We start from the raw sequence: 19,470 nt of genomic DNA, 5'->3' as shown, positions 1-19,470 counted from the left end.
CCCTGAATCCAGAAGAACATGGCAAGAGGGACAGCTGCCGCATGGGCAGCAGCCAGCGCCAGGCCCTGGACTACAGTGTGGCCTCCCCGCTGTCCCTGCCTTCTCGGTGTGACATCTGTGGGAAGGAATATTCCAGACAGGAGAGACACCAAAGGGAAGGAGATGCAATCTGGACGAGCAATAACTACTTTGCTTTCCAGCCTTTTGGCTACGATCAACTGCAGATGAGACTCGGGAGCAGGTTACGTAAGGAGGGAGGAGGGAGCTGAGAGCCCACTCATCAGAGGGCTGACCTGTGAAGCTGCTGATCCCCAGAACTGAGTGTCGGCATTCACTAGAGCCCTACAGCAAGACCAGGGCAGGGAGCGCCTCTCCTCGCTGCCTGTCTCTGGGTGTGGTTGTGCTCGGGAATCCTGCCTTCTACACAGGTTTAGTGCAGACTATTCTCAAAGTGAAGGGAGCACAAAGCGATTGTGAGGGTCTCCTGTTCACCCAGCCCCTGGGGAGTGGACACCAGCATTTTTCTTTTCCTTTGTTTTTGGTTTTAACCCAGGGGACCTTGTTCTGAGTTGATTTTTGTTGCTGTTATTTTGTTTTGTTCTGTTTTTGAGATGGGATCTCACTATGTCTCGGGATCGGCCTGAACGCTATGTAGATCAGGCTGACCTGGATCCACCTGCTTCTGCCTCCACAGGGCTGGAATTAAAGAAGTGCACCGCCAGGCCTGACGATTTGTTTCAAAAGTAAAACGAGGGCTGGCGGGCTATCTGAGAGTAAAGACGCTTGCTGGCAAGCCTGACAGCTGACTCAATTCCCGGGACCATATGGTAGATGGAGAAGACCCAACTTCCTGGAGTTGTTCTTTGACTTGTGTGTGGGTGTGCACACACACAAACAGAGATACACACAGATACACACAGCCACACACACACACAAATGGACACAGAGACATACACACAGAGTCACACACAGACATGGGGGCCATGCAGTGTAGTAATAACTTTAAGCTGGTTGTGGTGGCTCGCACCTGTGACCCAGCCCTCAGGAGGCTGAGGTAGAATACTGTGAGTCCAGCTCGGCCTAGGCTGGGAGACCCTACCTCACACAAGCTGGGCATAGAGATGCACACCTGTAATCCTGACAGAGGTAGGAGGATCGGGAGTTCAAGGCTAGCCTGGGCCACGTATTTACAGTATAGGTTTGCCGTTTGTCTTCTGACACCGGATGGCAAAAGTGTCTTAGCCCTGCAGATGGCACTGCTGTGCGGGAGACCTGCACCTCCCTGCTGCCTCTTGGCCCCGCGAGGTGACCGCTGCTCTCCAGCTTCCGTGACAACGGCGTGCTCGCTCCAGAGCTTGTGGGAATGCACGGAGGCATGAAGGGCACTGGTAAACAAGTCCTCCCTGGTAGATCTCCCCGCCCAAAGCTTCTGGGAAGGACCCAGAGAGCACGGTGTCCTCACCTAGCTCTTTGCCACTGAACAGAACTGGCTTTTCTCCCGCGCCTTCTACTTCGCCGTGACCATACCTGCCTCCCCATGCAGGCAACATGAGCCTTGGGCCACAGGCCAGGCTGCAGAGCAGAAGACGTCCCTGCAATTCCCTCACCAGCCTTTTGGAGGACGAATGGGTGGAACCCAAAGCCTGAGCACCCTGAGGCGGTCAAGCTCAAGGGACTGTCAGTGCCTCAGGCGCCCAAGAAATTTAGCTTTCAAGAGACAAGGCTGACACAGCCCAGAAGGCGGGACACAGGCTTCCCTGAGAAGCCTCCTACCTCTGCCTCAGTTCCACCACTCCCCCAGCTCTGGGCCCTCTGTCAATGGGACAGAGAATGCCAGCCGGCAGCTGGCTCACAGAGTGCTGTGCAGACAGGCCGCTGAGGCTGGAGGGAGGCTGGGTGCTGCAGCGTCCGGGCAGCAGCTCTGCTCAGGTTGGCTGTGGTCCTCCGACCAGCCACAGACAAAGGTAAACAGGAGGGGTGTGGAGGATGGGGCCATCAGGGAGCAGGAGGTCCAGGACCCCACAGGTTGAACAGAGGCTTATGGGGCTGAAGGAGGACAAGCCTGGGAATAGGACAGGGCACCTTAGGAGCTGGGGATTTTGTCTGAGGAAGCTGGGGGCTCCTGGCTGTACTGAAAGCCAGTCACTTGTCAGCCTTCTCTGTGACCAACAACTGCAGCGGCAGACAGGCACCCAGCGGAGAAAGAAACCAATGGGGGAGCAGGAGGCCTCCCACGTGCAGCACGAGCAGCAGCTTCCTTTCTATCCCATCCACTATCAGCCAACCTGGAGCCACTTTCCCACATCCCTGACTGCCTTCCACCACCCCCGGAGGCCACGCTGTACCTAGACTCAGGCCTTCTGCCCAGGGACTCACAGGGCAAAGGCCCTTTAACCCAGGGCTCAGAGACATCAGGGCGCCCCCTCACATGGTTTGCAGGGCTCCAGGGGCAGGTCCAGCTCACCCTCTTGTTAAGCAGGTCCTGTTCTCAAGCCACCATCCTGTCCTACTGCCAAAAGCCTCTGCTTGTAACCTGCTTTTCCTTTTGACTCGTAAACACAGATCCAAGGTTGGAGCTGGTGCCCCTACTGGAACGGCTCAGCCCTCTGGCCCTCCACCGCGCCACCTGTGATCCTGGGCGGTACTGTTCTGGGTCATGGGTACAGCACAGCACGGTAAAGCGTGGCTCCTGTGGCATCTAGAGCCTCTACTCAGGCCTTACTTAGCACATGCTTGCTCCATCATGCACCTGCTTCCTGAACTTGTATCTTTAGCTGGACCACAGGTCCCTTCCGACACACACACTGGGTTTGTGGTTCGGACTTCACTGTTATTCACGGCAGAAGACAGAGAAAATCATCACGCTCACAAAATAAAGATGAAGCTACCAAGATCAGCATGGCCATGTCTCGGCACTCCTCACACCTCCCGTGCGCAGAGCGCCGGGGGGTCACGCATTCCTGTGTGCCTCCCCGAGAGCCCCACATGAACATTTCCCTACATCAGGCGATCTTTCACTATATGACTTTCCACATCTGTCACGGCCCTCTGGCCTCAGGGCCGCCATCATTTATGCCACAGCTCTTCCACGAGGCTGTCAGAGAGTGGCCCAGCATGCTTGGCGGGGTACAGGTGTGCCAGCCACCAGAGCCCTCCTTCTGAGTTGGCCAAATGCATTTGCTCCTTACTCCCAAGAAAGCCCATTCCTGCGGACATGGTCTGTGGTGAAGATGAATGGACCACGCGGCTTGAGTCAGTGTGGGGGCTGCTGGCTGGCAGGCAGCCACACCCATGTCTGTTTCCTGGTGCTAGGGCTGGGCACCCCATCAGGCCCCATTAGCACAGGGGGAGCATGGTAGCCCTCAGAGCCTTGGCTTCGCCCTTCCTTTCTGCCTGTAGGCAAGAGTGTGTGGAAGACTTTCAGGGTACAAGGTCTGCTTGCCCGGATCCATCATGACGCTACTGTGGGGACAGTCAGGGTTAAGAGCACCGAGCCCAGGCAACAAAGGATCTGTGTGGCCACAGAAGTCCTCAGGTGTGTGTCTAGGGAGCGTGAGTGTTCTGTGTGGCCTCACAGGTGAACCCGAGAGCAGCACACAGAAGGACCCAGGGTGAACGGGAGCATGAAGGCAGCCCAGGCACTGGGTCCCATCACTGAAAACATCAGTAAAGCACCTCAGCCGTGCAGAGCTCCACAGCAGCACTTTGTGAACATGTGTCCAGATGTTCCCAACACATCTGGATCTGGGCTCCCTGGGGCTACTCTGCATCTGGTGGAGTCTCCAGGGACTCTCAGGGCCGGGGGGGGGGAACATTCTCAGTCTGCGTGAAGACACTGTGAACTGTGAAGCACACAGATGCACCAGGCGCACGCCCTGAGCGAGGGTGTCAGGAACGGGAACCCCCCCCCTGGAAAAACCAGCCTTAAGCCCACCTGGCGGTTCACATGCACTGCCCAGGATGCTGTGCTGGCCGCTCAGGCTCCTGAAGCAACATACTCAAGGCAGGTGTGCTCACTCACCTCTGGTGCACGCCTCTGAGGGCAGACTAAAGAAGCCCTGGGGGAAGCAAGCTGAGGGCACCAGGCTGGAGGACCGTTCTCGTAGACTCTGCTCGTTACACGGGCATCTGGCTCAGGGCCATGCTTGCCCCAAAGTGTCAGCTGGCTGCTCTCTGGTCTGGGCCGCAGGGAGGGTCAGGGAGCGCTGAGGCTGCTCAAGCCCTTTCCATGTTTAGCAGAGCTGCCCGTCCTTCCCACTGACTGAACCCACCTCCTTCCTAGTTCGTGGTCCGCTCCTAAAGAGCGTGGTGAGTCAGAAAGAAGGCTCAAGGGACCATGATCATACCCAATATAGCTTAATTTTTAGAAGGGAAAAACAAACTGCTATTTTAAAACTGTAGACATTTTTTAAATTTGAAAAAGAACAGCCCCAAACCTGGACAAGAGAGGGCAGCTTGTTGCAGTTGCCCGGGGACACAAAGGCTTGGTTAAGGCCCTCTCCTGTGGGTCTTCCTGGAAGCCACAAGCAGGGCCCCCCTGAAGACAGCAAACCCTGTGCCCTCAGAACAAACCTACTCATCCCACTGAGACAGCGGGTAGGCTGGGACTCGGTGCCAGCTCTACAAATATGGCCTCTTACAGGAGGTGCAGGGCAAGTGGGCACAAGTGAGAGAGTTCTGCTTCAAGGGAACAGTTTGAAACGCCCCAGGGTTTAGAAGAGGAGGGGATAGGCCTCGGAAGTTGGAAGGAGCAGGACAGAGGGGTTTGCTCGCTTACCAAGATGTGCAGCGTATGAATGGTTCTGCTCCACCTCCAAATGAGAGAATGGGTGACACAGTGGTCCGAGGAGGACCTCTTGCCCTGTAACTTGTGTACATTTTCATTTGGCCAATCATCAGCAGTGTGACGCTGAGCAAAGCACTTAACCTCTGCATCCCACTGCCGGCACGTGGGAAACAGTGGCTGCTGTGCTACCTCAGGCCTGCTCCTGAGCATGCCTGGAATGACCCACGAGGACACAATGGGCAAGGCTTCCAGGAGACAGATGCCTGGGACCACTGGCTCCTAAGCCCAGGGTCTAAGCTGAGCCCCTATTCCCCAGGGAGCAGAGCAGAGGTTCTTATTTGTCCTTTGACCCCTATGTTCTGTGAGTGCAGAATGAACCTCAGAAAAGCAAGCAAACCAACACTGGGCCATTCCCTTGCCAGCTGGGGCCAGGCACACAGAAGGCCTGGCCTCCATCACACTTGGGAAGGAAGGAACCTTTGCTACCATGACAACAGCAAAGTTCTGAAAGAGCGGGGAACTCCTGGCATCCAGCCGGCATGGGACGCAGAGTGCTCCAGGGGCACCCGGCAGCCCTGTCCACCAGAGCTGCTGGGGACTGGCTCCACATGCTGGCCAGGATGCCATGGCATACAGCGCAGCAGCGTCCAGTCTAAGGAGCAGGGCTGGGGCAAGGCTCCGGGTCAGGGGTCCTCCTGAGAGTGCTCACCTGAACCGTATCTGTGGCACAGGGAGTGGGGCCAGGAGTGCCTGCAAAGTTGGCATCAGGCACTCGGCTACTTCCTGGTACCCACGTCCCTCGGCTGGCTCTCCCCTGGGCCAGGTCCGTGAGGGAGGCCAGTGTCCAGCAAGCAGCACCAGTGCTGGCCAGCAGAGGGCCTGAGGCACTTACCAGGAAGCGGACATCATCAAAGCCATTCAGCAGCAACTTGCTCTCATACTGCTGCAGGCCGATGGACTCCAGCCACTCCCCGACGCTCTGCTCCAGCGTTCGAGAACCTGACGAGAGAGGAATCGGCAGACGCTTGAAAAGGGAAAACCCATTAAGGCGGTAGCAGCGGCACTCAGAGGAAGCCAGATGGCACTGCCACATCATAGTCATTACCATGGAGTAGCCAGACTATGTACAGAGAGCAAGAGCAGGCACGCCACTTCTCTGCCGGCAGCGTGCACGAGCCAGCCTGGCGGCTGCTGCCCTCACACCCCACAGAATGAGCTGTCCGGGGCCGGGCAGAGGCTGCACATGCACAGTCTTGCCCCAGGGCCGGGGGAGCCAACCCCCAGTGGTCTCCGGGTCAACTCCTCACAAGCGTCCACACAGAGGCATCGCAGGAAGCCTGTCCCCACGGGCCCTAGAGGGGGACAACTGGAGCTCGTAAGTGGCCGCCAGCCTGGCTGCTGCTCTGATCCATGCAGCTTCTGGAGCTGCTGCGGGGCTGTGGAGGGGCTAGTTCTGCGACCGTGCAGCACAGGCCAGTCAGGAGTGAGGGCGCGTCTTCATGCAGCTGGGGGGCACGGGCACACAGAGAGGGCTCCGGGGAGGAAGCGGCGGCGGCTGTTCACAGGGACCCAGCACATGCAACGCAAGCAGCACACGGCGCGGCAGGGGGAGAGAAGGGACTTTTACTTGTTTTCCCCCAGCAGTCCCGGAATAAGCAAACCATGGCCCCGGCTGTCTGTGCTCCCGGCTCGGGACAGCCGGGGGCTGAGTGAGCAGATGGGCTGGAGTATGAGGCCCGGGCTCAGGTGTGGCTCTGCTGGGTCAGTGGCATGGTCTTCTACTGGACTGCGTGGCTGGCCAGCGGGGTGCCTCCTGTACCGAGGCGCTGCCTTCCTGGCCCGGGTTGGCCTCCAGGAGCATGGTGTTCATTCTCCCTGTCTTCAGAGGTGGTTCCTGTGACCTGCCTGCCTGCCGAGGGGACAGCAGTCGGGCTGTTCAGTTCTTGGTCAAGGAAGACAAAAGCCAAGCAGAAGGAAGAGAGGAAGCGCCTGTCCGTCAGGCGCCGGCAGCCTGCCTATTCACGGTGTGCTGCGCTCCGGCCGAGCAGCACGCACAGCTTTCTTCCCAGGGTCTCTGCTCCACGGTCTCTCCAGAGGCGCAGGCAGGAGGAGAGCCTGCTCGCCGTGCTCTATGGTCAGGGCAGGACCGTGGCAGAGCAGGGAGGACACAAGTTCAGTCCTTCCTGGTGGCCCTCAAATGGTCTCAGCCAGGTGCCCACCTTACTTCCTTGGTTCTTGTAGCAAGAACAGGTAAGAGGAGGGTAAGGAAGGGGAAGAGAAGAGAGGAGCAAGGCGGGAGAGAGAAAAATCCCCTACAGGGGCATCACCTCCCAGGGAGTCTTCTGTGACACGGTGGAAGCCATCCTGCCGTCACTGGCGGGCTCTGCCCTTCAAGGCAGGGCAATGCCAACTTGCTTGTCCGAGGGACCCTGCTGACCAACTGTGGCAGCCTCCAGTCCTCTCCTGTCCCCCGCAGAACAGATGGTGGGTGGTGACCGGGAGTCTCTGGATGCAGGCTGTAGCAGGGCTCCAAAACGCCAGGTCCGGGGGCTCCCAGACTTGCCCTTGAATGGGAGGTCGGCTCCAGGAAACTACGCAGCAGGCTCCTGAATGCTCATGAGCTCGTGTAGCCCGGCTGCTGATTCATTCCTGCTTGTAATCCCAGTGCTGGACAGCTGTGGTCCAGCCTGCTGCCGGTAGATGCGCGCGCTCACGGAGCTGCAGCGGAATGCTTTGTCTAAAGGCTCTGTGGCTCCACGCTGCTGGCTGCCGGCTGCCGGCTGCCAGCGCCACAGTCCTTGCTCACTCTCCTGTCTGGCCCTCCCCTTCCTCCCCTCCCACCCTTCCCCCTTCCATGCTCAGGAAAATACATCAGGGATCGGACATTAGAACAGAAGCTGCTGCTGCTGGGGGAGGCAGAGCAAGAGGGCAGGTTTCCTGGGAGCGATGCAGGCGACGCAGACAGACACCAAGGGGCCGGCAGCAGCATCTCCAGCTCGGGGGCTGGAAACCTCTTGGAGGGCACAGATGAATCGTGCCCGTAACTTGGGCTGGCAGTTCAGAGAACAGCCAGGGGAAGGAACCAAGGGGCAACACAGTCCACAGCTCAGTGCCCCCACTTGCTACTTCAGGAAGCACTGTCCGATCCAGCACAGAGACAGCAAACCACGGCGACTGCCCCTGGTGTGCCTTAGATGAGAACACAGGCCCAGGGAGGAGCGGAGCCCGAGGGCAGGACACTCAGCAACGGCCAGCCCAGGGACACCCGACCAACTGCAAGTGCAGCCAGGGAGGGACAGCAAAGGCCACAGACACACAGGCTCCACACATCACCCGTAAACTTGCGGAGGCACCTGCTGTCTCGGTAGGTCACACACGGGCATCGTGTCCTGAGAGCCCAGGCCCCAGGAGACCACCCTCAGCAGCTGCTCCACAGGGACGGTGGAGTGCAGGCAGAGGAGGGCCTTCCGACAGAGGCCTCTGCTCAGAGGCTCCAGGGCGGTCAGGGGGATGGACGCCTGGTGGTTGGCAGAGGCACGAAGCAGCTGTGAGACTTGTTTCTGGGGATCTGGGGATCTAGCTCCAGTGCTGCGGTCCTGCCCTTCGGGAGAGAACCCTGAGCACAGTTGGGCATTCCGAGCAGCTGCTGCCTGGCCTGGGACCTGCTGCTGGGGGCTGAGCCTCCTCCTTGACCCCCTGACAGCTGACCCCTGTACACTCTAACCCTGACTACTCAAAATGCACTCTGCTCTGGCCTAGCCAGCCTGTCCAGGCTTCCGAGCAGGCAGTGGTGCAGTCCCCATTATCCTGGGCCTCCTTACATGGCATGGCACGCATCTTAGCTGTCCTGGTTGTCCCTAAGCTACGGTGTAGAAGGTGGCTCAGCAAAGTGAGCATGCACACAAGACCACGTGCTGGGGTCAGGACAGCCAGAGTGTAGAGAAGGCCTCTTGCCACCCCATGGTGGGAGAGAGGGCAAGGCTCTCCCCAGGAGGGCTGACTAGATCCAGACGGAGTGGTCTGCTGACTCCAGCCTCCTGGCATATGATGGTGGCTTAGGCTCCTGATCCTAAGACACGGTACAGGAGAGCAGAAGGTAGCCACCCTAAGCTCAAAGCTCTCGGTGCCCGCTTTGAACGTGGCACGGGTCTATCACAAACACATGGTTCTCTAGGAAGACCCAACTCTTGGAAACACCTGTGCAGGCCAGAGGAGCACCAGAGCAGCCGCCACTAGGCAGAGCAGAAGCAGTGGTCTGGAGAGGGAGCTATGGGGTCTCAGCAGTCATCCAAGATTGACAAGGATGGATCTGAGCTCAGACCCACAGCTAGGACCCAGAAACGGGGCCACAGGGAAGGAGGTGCCAGGAAGCAAGGCTGAATGCAGAGGGAGCCAAGGCAGGAGCAGGTGCCCTGTTTTCAGACAGGAATGGGTGGGGTGGCTGCTGCAGGTGCTGGCCTCCTTTCACTCAGGAGCTTGTTCATTTGTGAGTGCTCTCAGGTGGGAGCCTGGCGCCCAGTGATGAAATGAGTTTCCCCGAAGTCTGCATCTAGGACTGTGACTTGAACTCAGGGCAGTGTGTCTCCAGAGGCCAGGCTCTGCTCAGCAAGGCTGCACACAGCACCCTCCTCCATCAGGCGCCTTGGCAGGGCCACAAGGGAGGCTGCTGGGCCAGCATGGAAGGAGGTGGAACCCTGCCCTGGGAGAGGGGGCACACTGATGAGGAAGGGAGGCTGGGCCTCCTCCTGGACGCCATAGTTCTGGGGCCGAAATCAGGACTCTACAGGGGTCGTGAGGCACTTTAAGGCCATGACTCCCAAGAAGGAAATCCGGCACGATGGCCCATTTTACAAAAAAGGAAACCGAGGCAGACCACTCTAATGGCTTGGATGAGAAGACTGACCAAAACAGGGTTGATCTGGGTAATATCGGCAGATGGCTTAGGGAACTAGAACTCCCCCCACCCCCGCCCCACCCACCCCCGCTTCAGAAGGCCTCAACTTCACTCACTATAGCCCCACACTCTCCTGCTGTAAACAAAGCAAACAAGGGGCGTATTTCCACGGCCAGCCAGTGCCGGAGCCACCTTGGGAACTGAGGGCCGGTGTGGAAGCGACTCCAGTCTGCGCCACTCCGATGAACAATCACGATGAATGGCTGATGACCACTCAACAGCACACCCCTTTCCTAACGAGCAGCCTCAGCTTCAACCCACAGACTTCCCTCCAAAACGTAGCATTTCCCTGAAAGTACAGGCCCAGAGCAGCACGCGGCCTAGGCTGTCCACTTCTCCCACCAGTGAGTGCCTTGGGACAGAGGAGGACCCAAGGCTGCCAGAGGCAGAGAGGCCCCGGGGTGGGGCCTAGCACAGTACCTGAGAGCTTGTGCTGTTCCTGAGAAAAGTCAATCCCTTCTCCGATCGAGCTCATGATTTTCTCAATCTGAAACAGAAGAAGAGGAGAGCGGTCAGCTTGGGGTCAGCACTGCCAGCCCGAGGCCAGGGCCACCTGGCTGTCCTCCCTGGGTCTAACTCAGGAAGGGGTGGGGAGTCACTCTGCAGGACTCCAGAAGGTCTACACCTGTCACTGCTCACCTTAGAACTTAGGTCCCTGAGAGGGCAGTGACAGCTTTGCTCTGCGTTATCCAAAAAGCGCCTGGAGCCACGCTTGGCAGACCGTGAGCACAGTACAGACGGGGGTTGGGGGGGTGGTCGCTACTGCCGGCCCTGAAAGGTGGGGGCAGGTAGACCACCTGCACAGAGGGAGCTCCTGGAAGCTGGGGGAGGAGACCCCTTTGCAGCTGGGAGGGCAGGCGGAGCTTTGCGCTTAGTGGGTGGAAAGAGGGCGCCATCGGCATTGCCCTTCCTCTGGCCCACAGCAGAGACAGCTAGCCTCAAAGCATCCACATGCCCTCAGCTTGGGCCCTGGCGTGGACCACCTGTCTCGGCACCTGGCTTTGGTGACGGTGGGCTGGAGCCAAGCTGCCCCATCTGCCCCTCGGTCCAGTATGTGTGGCCAGGGATAGGTCTAGACAGCCAGGCGGGGACTGCCTGTCCCCCTTCTTGGGCCGCAGTGATAATGAGCTCATTCACGGCTTCTTCCAAAGCCATGAAAAGAGGGACCTTTTGTACCAGGGCTTGGATGCTTTTCCCCCTAAGTGCAAGTAAGGCGCCTGGGCCTGACACTCAGAAAAACAACTCCCAGCTGGCCTCCAGCTGGCACACGGGGCGTGCAGCTGACACCAGAAGAGCAGGGGGTAAGTGCCCCGCTCTCCCCGAAGCCAGCTCAGCTGCAGAGCTCAGCCAGTGCGCAGGGACACAAGAGCAGCAGCAGCCAGGGCAGGGCTGCCTCTGCTTGAGAGGGGACTGCAGGCCAGTCTGCGCAGCGCCTGGCAGGAAACGGTCACCCCTCTCTTCAGCTCTCTTCATTTCAGGTGCTGCAGGACAAGGAGTGACCCAGACAGGCAGGAAAGACCTGTCTCCTCTGAGGTAGAGACTGGGTGAGTGTGCCTCCCACGAAGGACTGCATGGATTAACATCTTCCACGCCCGCACAGCAGCTGGGTGTGTGACACGGCTCGTGGTAGATGCTCAATCAGAGTCAGCTGGGCCCACCGAAGACTCCAGCTTACTAAAGCCTAAATTTGAAGCTCAAAAAGTATTTTTACGTGTATGGTGTTTTGGCTGCAATTATGTCGAAGTGCCACAGATGTACCTGGTGCCTGTGGAGGCCAGCAGGGGGCACAGCATCCCTTGGAACTGGAGTTACGGATGGTCATGAGCCACTGCATGGGTGCTGGCCATCACACCAAAGGTCCTCTGCCCGCAGCAGGTGCCCTTAAATGTTGAACCATCTTCCAACCCACTCAAAAAATATCTTGACTTAGGTTCTTTTGTTGTTTGTTTCTGAGACAGGATCTTACTGTGCAGCCTTGGCTGGCTTGGAACTCACTATAGAGACCAGACTGGCCTAGAATTCACAGACACCCTCCTGCTTCTACCTAACAATGCCTCTATCACGATGCCTGGTCCTCGAAGTACACTTTTTTTGTTTGGTTGTTGTTGTTTTGTCTTTTGAGACAGGGTTTCTGTGTGTGGCCTTGCCTGTCCTGGACTCTGTAGACCGGGCTGGCCTCGAACTCACAGAGATCCGCCTGCCTCTGCCTCTGCCTCCGCCTCCTGAGCGTGCCGCTGCCCCTGGCTATACTTCTTTACGTACATGTTACTAGTCAGACACCGCAAAGGAGTGTTCCGAGAGCAGTGTCCAAATGTCCGCCTCCCACTTCCGTGTCCTCCCAGCCTCTCAGGTCACACCTCAGAGACAGGCAATCACAGAGCCCCACCCTGCCACCCCACACACTCCACGTATACTGCTTTCCCCACTAATCACGTTACGGGCCTTTTCACAGTTCATGGAGAAGTTCTAACGGTGCCCTCCTCGTGCTTCACGGTCCCCTGGCGCATCTATGGGGGTGCTCTCACTGCCAGAACTCGGCTGCACCGGGTTCTGCTCCATGTGTGTCTTTAGACACATTTACAAGCACATGAATGGGTTGCTGAGGGCCTGGCACACACCACACGGCAGAGCTAGCAGCATGGTCTGGGGAGGTGGCTCAGTGGGTAGTGCTTGCCATGCAGGTGTGTGGCTTTCTGTGAGGATCCCCCAAACACACATGAAGACCGACGTGGCAGCTGCGTCTACAGCCTGAGCATGGACTGTGAGATGGGAGGGAGAGGGAAGAGAACCCCTAAAGCTAGCTAGCCTCGCTGCAGAGGCAAACAAGAGACCCTGGGTTAAAGAAGGTGGAAGGTGAGGTCCTCCACGTTTGCAAGCGAGGCCTGCTGCCCCTACCCGTGTATACCCACCTGTACACCCACGCGTACGCGGGGGGCGGAGCCAGCAGAGGGTCACAGAGTCCCTCCTCCCATCCGCAGCCAGTTCTGTCCCAGGCTGCCCGAAAATGCTGCTCACCAACTCACACTGTCTACTCGTGACTTCTGTCTTTCCACAGACTTAAAGCTTCTCTGCAATCCGCCTCCTCCAGACCACGCCCTCTCTCCCTGGACAGGCTGACCTAGCCCAGGCCAGCCCAGCCCAGGATTCTTCAGGGCCAGTTCTCAAAGCTTGTGTTTCCTGATCCTCAAAGTGGGGCAGAGAGCTGGTACTCAATAAATCCTGCTCCCCTGCCTTCCTCTTCCCTTTCTAGATATCCGTAGGAAGAGATAGGTGCTCAAGGTGGGGAGATTTTCCCTACACAGGGGAGAAGGGCCTGCATTCCTGAGATTCCCCAGAGGGCCATTTGACAGGAGCGCTGCTGGTGCCCAGAACCACCCACATGTGCCTGGAGGCCAGCACAAGCCAGGATTTCCACAGCCTACCTATGCTGGTGGACACTGCCAGGAGGCTTTGCCCAAACATTTCACTGTTCTGTCAGCTGCCTCAGCCAGGTCAAGCTGAAGCGTCCAGTGTGCAGAGGACCCGAAGGACATTCCAGTCTTCTGCCAGCTTGTGGCCCAGGGAGGCAGAGGCAGCAGATCACAGTGAATTCGAGGCCAGCCTGGTCTACATAGGGAGTTTCAGGACAGCCACGGGTACACAGAGAAACCCTGGCTTGGAAAACAAAAACTCAGAAACAATCCATTTCATCGGTATTCAGGGTGCTTCTGCTCAGATGGCTCCCCTACCGGGGCTGTGTGACACACGCTCCCCAACCACTGGCTACAACACTGGCTATGTCAACAAACACTGGTTACGTTTGTTCAGAGCTCCCAGCATCCTGGATGCTTGCAGCTGCACACGGGAGGTAGGCCCACCTAGCCACTGCGGAATGGATGGAAAACCTCCCCGGGTTCTGAGCAGTGCTGCGTGTGCCAGGAAGTGTGCGAGGTGCAGGCAGTTCCCTGGGCACCCTGGAGGCCAGTGCACTCCTGCTCTAGGACTATGGGAAACTTCCTTTTTAGAAAACACTGTGTCCAGAGGCTCCCATTTGGAAGGGCGCCACCAAAACAACAGGTACCATTTCGGTGTGTGCCTAGAAGCGGGGGCTCTATAGGGAAGAGGGGAGCTGCCTTCCTCCTCCTGTTTCAGGTGATGTTTCTGGAGCTGCAGCGCTGACTTCTGGCATCTCTCACTCCTTCCTGTTGCCTGGGGAGCTGGCCCTGCAAACCTAGGATTCCCCAGTGGTCAGATGCGTGCCTGTGTCCTCAGGGCTGTCCTACAGAGCCAGAGACAGCAGCCTCTGCCCCTCTACCCCGCACTTACAAACTCACTCAGAAACCTGTCTGGCCACGCTGCTTTGGCAGTTCGAATGGTGTGCCCGAGTGCTGCTGAGATCCATCAAGGGGGAAGGCCAGTGTCAGGGCTTTAGATCTGACCCCGGTGTCCTGGTGACGCTCATGTCTGGGGATTAGCTGTGACAACTGCTATTCGGTGCTCTCACCAGGCCGGACACTGAAAACGTGCCTCTCTCTCATACAAAGGAGAAAGCAGAGAGGGTGGCCATGGTGGCGCTTCCGGGTATGTCTGGATTCTGTGGTGTTCCTCCCCTTGCTTTTACATCCTGCCCAACTCTTCGCCAGCCTGGCAGAGCCTCAGCCCATGGTGGAGCAGGCACTGCGGCCCCCACCCAGGGAGGACTCTGAAGTGCCACTCCTTGGCAGATTCTTAAGTGCTCCAGCAGCCTCGCCTGCTCCTGGGCAGGGCCTGACAGTGTTTCTGGGGGTGCGAGGTGTTGAGGACCCACAACAGACTTTCAGCTCGCCAGAGGCTCACCCCGCCCTGTCATTTGTGCACCCTGAAGATGCTGACAGCGACGCTCCAGATCAGGAGCGTTTCTGTGCATCTGCTCCATGGCCTCTCGGAAGAGACAGACGCTCAGCCTTAAGTGGGCTTTGATTCTATCTCTGAAGAAGGGTCACTGGCCGAGGGCTACACTGTTTTTTTATTCCCCTTGCAGACTGAGTTGCATAAAGCTCCAGGAAAGACAAAGATGGATTGAAGTAAATGATTTGCCCTGGTTTTCTAATCTTGTCAAGGGCTTTTAGAAGAGGCCAGGATGGCGTGGAGAGGTAGTGGAGGGAGGGTGCTCAGTGGCGGGGAATAATGAAGACCTGCTGGTGGGCTGAGGGCTCTTCTCAGGCAGGCCAGACAGGCAGCTCCAGGAACAATGGCAATTCTCCTCAAAGCAGTTAGTCTCAGCTTAATTTGTCTCATCACAGGGGGGCACGCAGACCGATACCATATTTGCTGTGGTATCCCCCCACTCCAGTTTCCTTTCCCTCTTTGCTTGCCTTTTCTTAATGTGCCCTTTCTTCCCGGCCAAGGGACAACAGCTGTTTCACCTCCAAAGTGCTTTGTCCTGCCCGACAAGAGCCCGCTCTCTGTGATGCTCCAGACATAGAGGGCAGCCTGGCAGAGGGAAGCCAAGCGTGCCCAGGCCTCGGCCGTGTCCCTCTACTGCTTGGGCTGTGGCTTTGGACTGCAGGTGCCGGCTCCTGCAGCCTCCGAGTGCCTCCAATCCCACAGCCGCCAACTGGGTCCTTCCCCACCCAGGGGAGGCTTGTGATGGATAAGTTCTCTGCCAGTCTGACTGGATTTGGAGTCACGTCAGACACACTTCTGGGCATTTCGGTGAGTATGTTTTCAGAGAGGTTTAAGTGAAAAGACACCCCTGAATGTGGCCGGAGACACCCCACGGGCTGGGCTGGACTGAACAAGGAGAAAAGCGCCTGAGCAGGAGCCTGTCTCTGTCTCCTGACTGGAGCGGTGTGGGGACCGCCACCACCATGCTCGCCCTGCAGCGGCGGACTGCACCCTCCAACTGTAAGCCAAAGGGGCCTTTGATTCCCTAAGTTGCTTCCGGCACAGTACCAGGGAAGCATACGGGAAATATGTGGCTATGGCAGGGCATGATGGGGGGAGCCACGTGGGTCAAGTAACTGTTGCCAAGTGGCCTCCTCCTGTCTGGACAGCCCCCTCTGAAAGCAGCCTTCGACTCAAAGTCCCAGGAAACTGCTGGAAGAGAGAAAAGCTGGGAGACCTAGATTCCAATTAACTTTATTATTGCTCGCCACATAACTCTGGGTTGTGTACCAGGCATTGGCTTTGAAAAGTGGGGCAACTATCTAAAAGATTAATGGGACTTCCTTTTTGGGTGCTGGTCCAGTTTGTGCTTAAGTGTTTGGCACATGTAGGAGGGACACAAGACAAGTCACGCTGCCTGAGGTGGGGCACAGGCACCCACTGGCTGGGGACCCTGCTCCTGGTGTCACCTGCACTCTCCAGGCCTTCCTCAGTCCTGATCTGTGTGTGCTGTGACTAAAGAGAGGCCGGAGAAGCAGCAGCAACAAGTCAGGCCTGGCCCCTTAGCGCTGAAGCCAGGGTAAGGGGGTGGGGCATTGATGGGGGTGGGTATGGTGTCCACCTGCTCCTCAGGCCTACAGGCAAACAGCTGCTTGTAGTATAGGTGGTCAGATCACAGCACGCGTACAACCAAGAGCCAGTACTCCATCGCATCCATCAACCTCCCTGAGGCCTCCTCAGCGTACCACCCCTAATTACTACTGCACAGGAAGAAGTTGGAGAAAGGAAGCTGACCAACCCCGAACCTTATTTTCCTACTAAAGCCTTCAGCTCACACACAAGGGCACACCCTACACTGAGAAACATCTAAATGTTTAGATGAAGCAATAGATCAGGCAAACAATTGCCAAAGAAAATGCCGGAGGAGTAGGTGCCTGGGGAGGCTCTTGGTGGGGATGGGTAGGACCTGCCTGGCAAGGGCAGGAGAGAACATTTTGGGGCCACAGTAATCTTCTGTGTCCTAATGGAATTTGGGATTATACAACGTAGGTGTCTGTCAAAGCTTATGCAATGACATCTGCGATCTAAGCACGTCTTTGAGGATGTATCACCACCCCCGCTTTCCCGGCCAAACTCTAAACAAGTATTCAACTCCAGTTAATGACACAGCCTTTTAAGCCCAGGGAGGAAATGTACTTATGCCTGCAACTTACCCAGAGACACGCCAAAAATAACATGTCTTGCTAAATGGATGGAGAGGATAAGATGCTTAGCAGGCTCAGTGAAATGGCAACCACAGAGTCCAGCCTGAGTCCTGGGCACCAGCATTCTCTGTCCTAATCACTCAAGTTTCTGTAGTTTAAACTAGTACAAATAGAGAATTCTGTGGAATAAAATCTGCAAAAAATGTTTCAGGAGCCAATCTTTTAGAAAATATCAAATACCTAACAAAGGTTTGCTTTTTTTCTGCTCAACGTGCCATAACCAAAGCCACGCCCAGAGGAGGCCACACAGAAAAAGGTGTGGGAAGCTGTATCCCCTCCCATCCTCCACTGCACACAGCTCAGGCTGAGGGCTCCTCACAGCTTCTGTGCTGGGTTGTGTTGTCTCCATTCTGGAACCAGGCAAATTCCAGGCCCTGTAGTTTGAAAACTCAACTACTGGAGTTCTCGAAGAAGAAGAACCTGGGAAGTGGGTCACACCCACCACATGCCAACAGAGCTGATCCCTGCATCGGGAGTGACGTGAACAGAAAAGGCAGCACACAGGAACACCTAGCCAGCAGAGCACAGCCATATATCCCTGACGGCCTGAAGTCAACAGGCCCAGGGCCTCAAACACTCCCCCGAAAACTGAGCACAGAGGGACAGACCTCTAATCCCGGCAGAGGCAGAGACAGCTTGGTCTGCAAAGTGAGTTCAGGATAGCCAAGGCTACACAGAGAAACTCTCTTGAAAAACAAAAACAAAAAAGTGTAAACATTCCTGCCATATGGAAGGAGCAAGATGCAGGTGTGGCCTGCTAAAATCTTGCTGGGCTAGCCTTCCCCTGCTTCAGCAGGCTGTGCTCCAGCCCTGCACACTGTCGGTTGCCAGCAGATCCAGGGGAGTGACCACTGGCACGGCCCTCTTCCACTAACTTCCAGTGTCCAGCTTATTCTGGACTAGCCTGTGCTCTGTGAAAGCTCAGGGCAGAATTTCAGATATGGCAGATGGATATCACTAAAGGCTGCAGAAGAGCAGGAGCGGGAAGAGCAGACTTCAGGATAAAATCCTGATTTTAAAATCTGTTCTCTCCACTCATAGGCAGAATCTTGGAGAAAACATCAACTTCTCTGAGCTTTAACACACTTCCAAAGGTGTGGAAATTCCTCAGGTGCTGGGTCACTGTTATGGACGATGACTCTTTTTCCCTTTTCCTGTTCCCCCGAGCCGGGTCACCAAGATTCTCCTCTTAGTTTGCCCAGTGCCAGGATTTAGGGCATGTGCCAGAATGCCCGGCTATTTCCTTCCCTGAACTCCAGTTTCCTCAAAGGCTGCTGGGAAAGTCTAAACTGTTCTCTAAGCCTGAGAACAGCCTGTGCTTTTCCGAACAGTGTGCATGAGGCTTGTGTTCTGGTGTAATTCCTCCATTCCCTAATGACATCACCCTAGAAGACAAGGTTCTGTGGGTCCTCCCTCAGAGGTGGGTCTGTCTGCATTTGTCTTGGGAAGCTTTGGCCTGGGCCTTCTCAGGCCGGAGCAGGAAGTTAGTCCTAAGGGGCTCCTTAGCCCAGTCCTTCGAAACATGGGCTGGAATGAAATCCTCACCTGGTTCCTGCTCTGTAGCCTACCTGACCAGATGCTATCCTCCTTGCTCTGGGAAACATCTGTAGTCTTCGGAAACTGCACGTGCCAGGGGAGCTGTCCAACCTCCCCCCCCCCCATTCAGTGTACTGCGTTTAGAAAGGCTGCCGTGATGTACATTCATCCCATTCAAAAATAAACAGAATTCCACCTAAAAACAAGTTAAACGCCAGGTCCTTTAGAGATAAACCAGAGGGAAGGGCAGAACCTGTTCACAACGCCCTGTGAACAATAGCTTGCTTCCTGGACACAGCTGGTGGGGGCTTCTCCCTCAGGACATCCCTCCACCCCCAAGAGGGAGGGGCTTGCTGGCAAGAGCTCCGGGACAGCTCCAGCAGGGTGGAGGGAGGACGGCAGGCTGCTGCACACCTGACAGACTTGGTGCCCACGAGATGGGCGGGTCATGAGCCACAGTGCGCTGGAGTCTGCTGCGCAGCTCCTGGCCACTGTGAGCCTGTACGTGCGTGGCCACCTTCGCCTCGCTGACCTGCAGATTCGCTAACGTCACACCACGTCCCCACCAGCCACTGACAGGCCCTGCAAGGCTCTCGGCCACAGCTTTCTGTGCAGCACCCACAGTGAGGGCTGTGCTCATCTAGAGAGCCGGGACTCTGTAAATGGTGCTCACAGTCATGGGTGAAAATAAGAAACCAGGGCAGGGGTTTGGGGCACATCCACCCCCTCAGGGCTTGGGGGGTGAACAGGAGGGTTTAGGATCTGAGGCCAGCTTGGGCTATAGCGAGATCATTGCTAACCTTAAGTAAGTAAATAAAGGAAATGCAGGGCTACGACCACAGCAGTACAGTTAAGTGTCTAACACCTGCTATCTCCAGCCCCACCCCATCCCACAGGGAGGAAGAGAAAAAGAAAATGTAATTAAATATTCCAAACGGGGGCTGGAGAGATGGCTCAGTGGTTAAGAGCACTGTCTGCTCTTCCAAACGGACCAGGGTTCAATTCCCAGCACCCACATGGCAGCTCACAACTGTCTGTACCACCAATTCCAAGGAATCTGACACCTTCACACATAAAATAAAATA

General features: G+C 56.7%; 1 protein-coding gene across 8 annotated transcripts in view; it reads right to left on the bottom strand.

Annotated features, from left to right (window-relative positions):
* The window catches only part of Anks1a (ankyrin repeat and sterile alpha motif domain containing 1A), a 154,979-nt gene that overhangs the window by 15,322 nt on the left and 120,187 nt on the right, over positions 1 to 19,470 (bottom strand). For all 8 annotated transcript variants that reach the window (XM_021630113.2, XM_021630096.2, XM_021630103.2 and 5 more), the window contains 2 exons: positions 10,161 to 10,227; positions 5,679 to 5,785 (listed from right to left, as the gene is read on the bottom strand). In XM_021630113.2, the coding sequence (XP_021485788.1) occupies positions 5,679 to 5,785; positions 10,161 to 10,227 (174 nt within the window). The remainder of the gene's footprint in view (positions 1 to 5,678; positions 5,786 to 10,160; positions 10,228 to 19,470) is intronic.

Source organism: Meriones unguiculatus, chromosome 16, assembly GCF_030254825.1.
Source record: "Meriones unguiculatus strain TT.TT164.6M chromosome 16, Bangor_MerUng_6.1, whole genome shotgun sequence".
Taxonomy (NCBI): Eukaryota; Metazoa; Chordata; class Mammalia; order Rodentia; family Muridae; genus Meriones; species Meriones unguiculatus.
The sequence above is the reverse complement of the archived record's forward strand: the minus strand, read 5'-3'. Positions and strand labels throughout refer to the sequence as shown.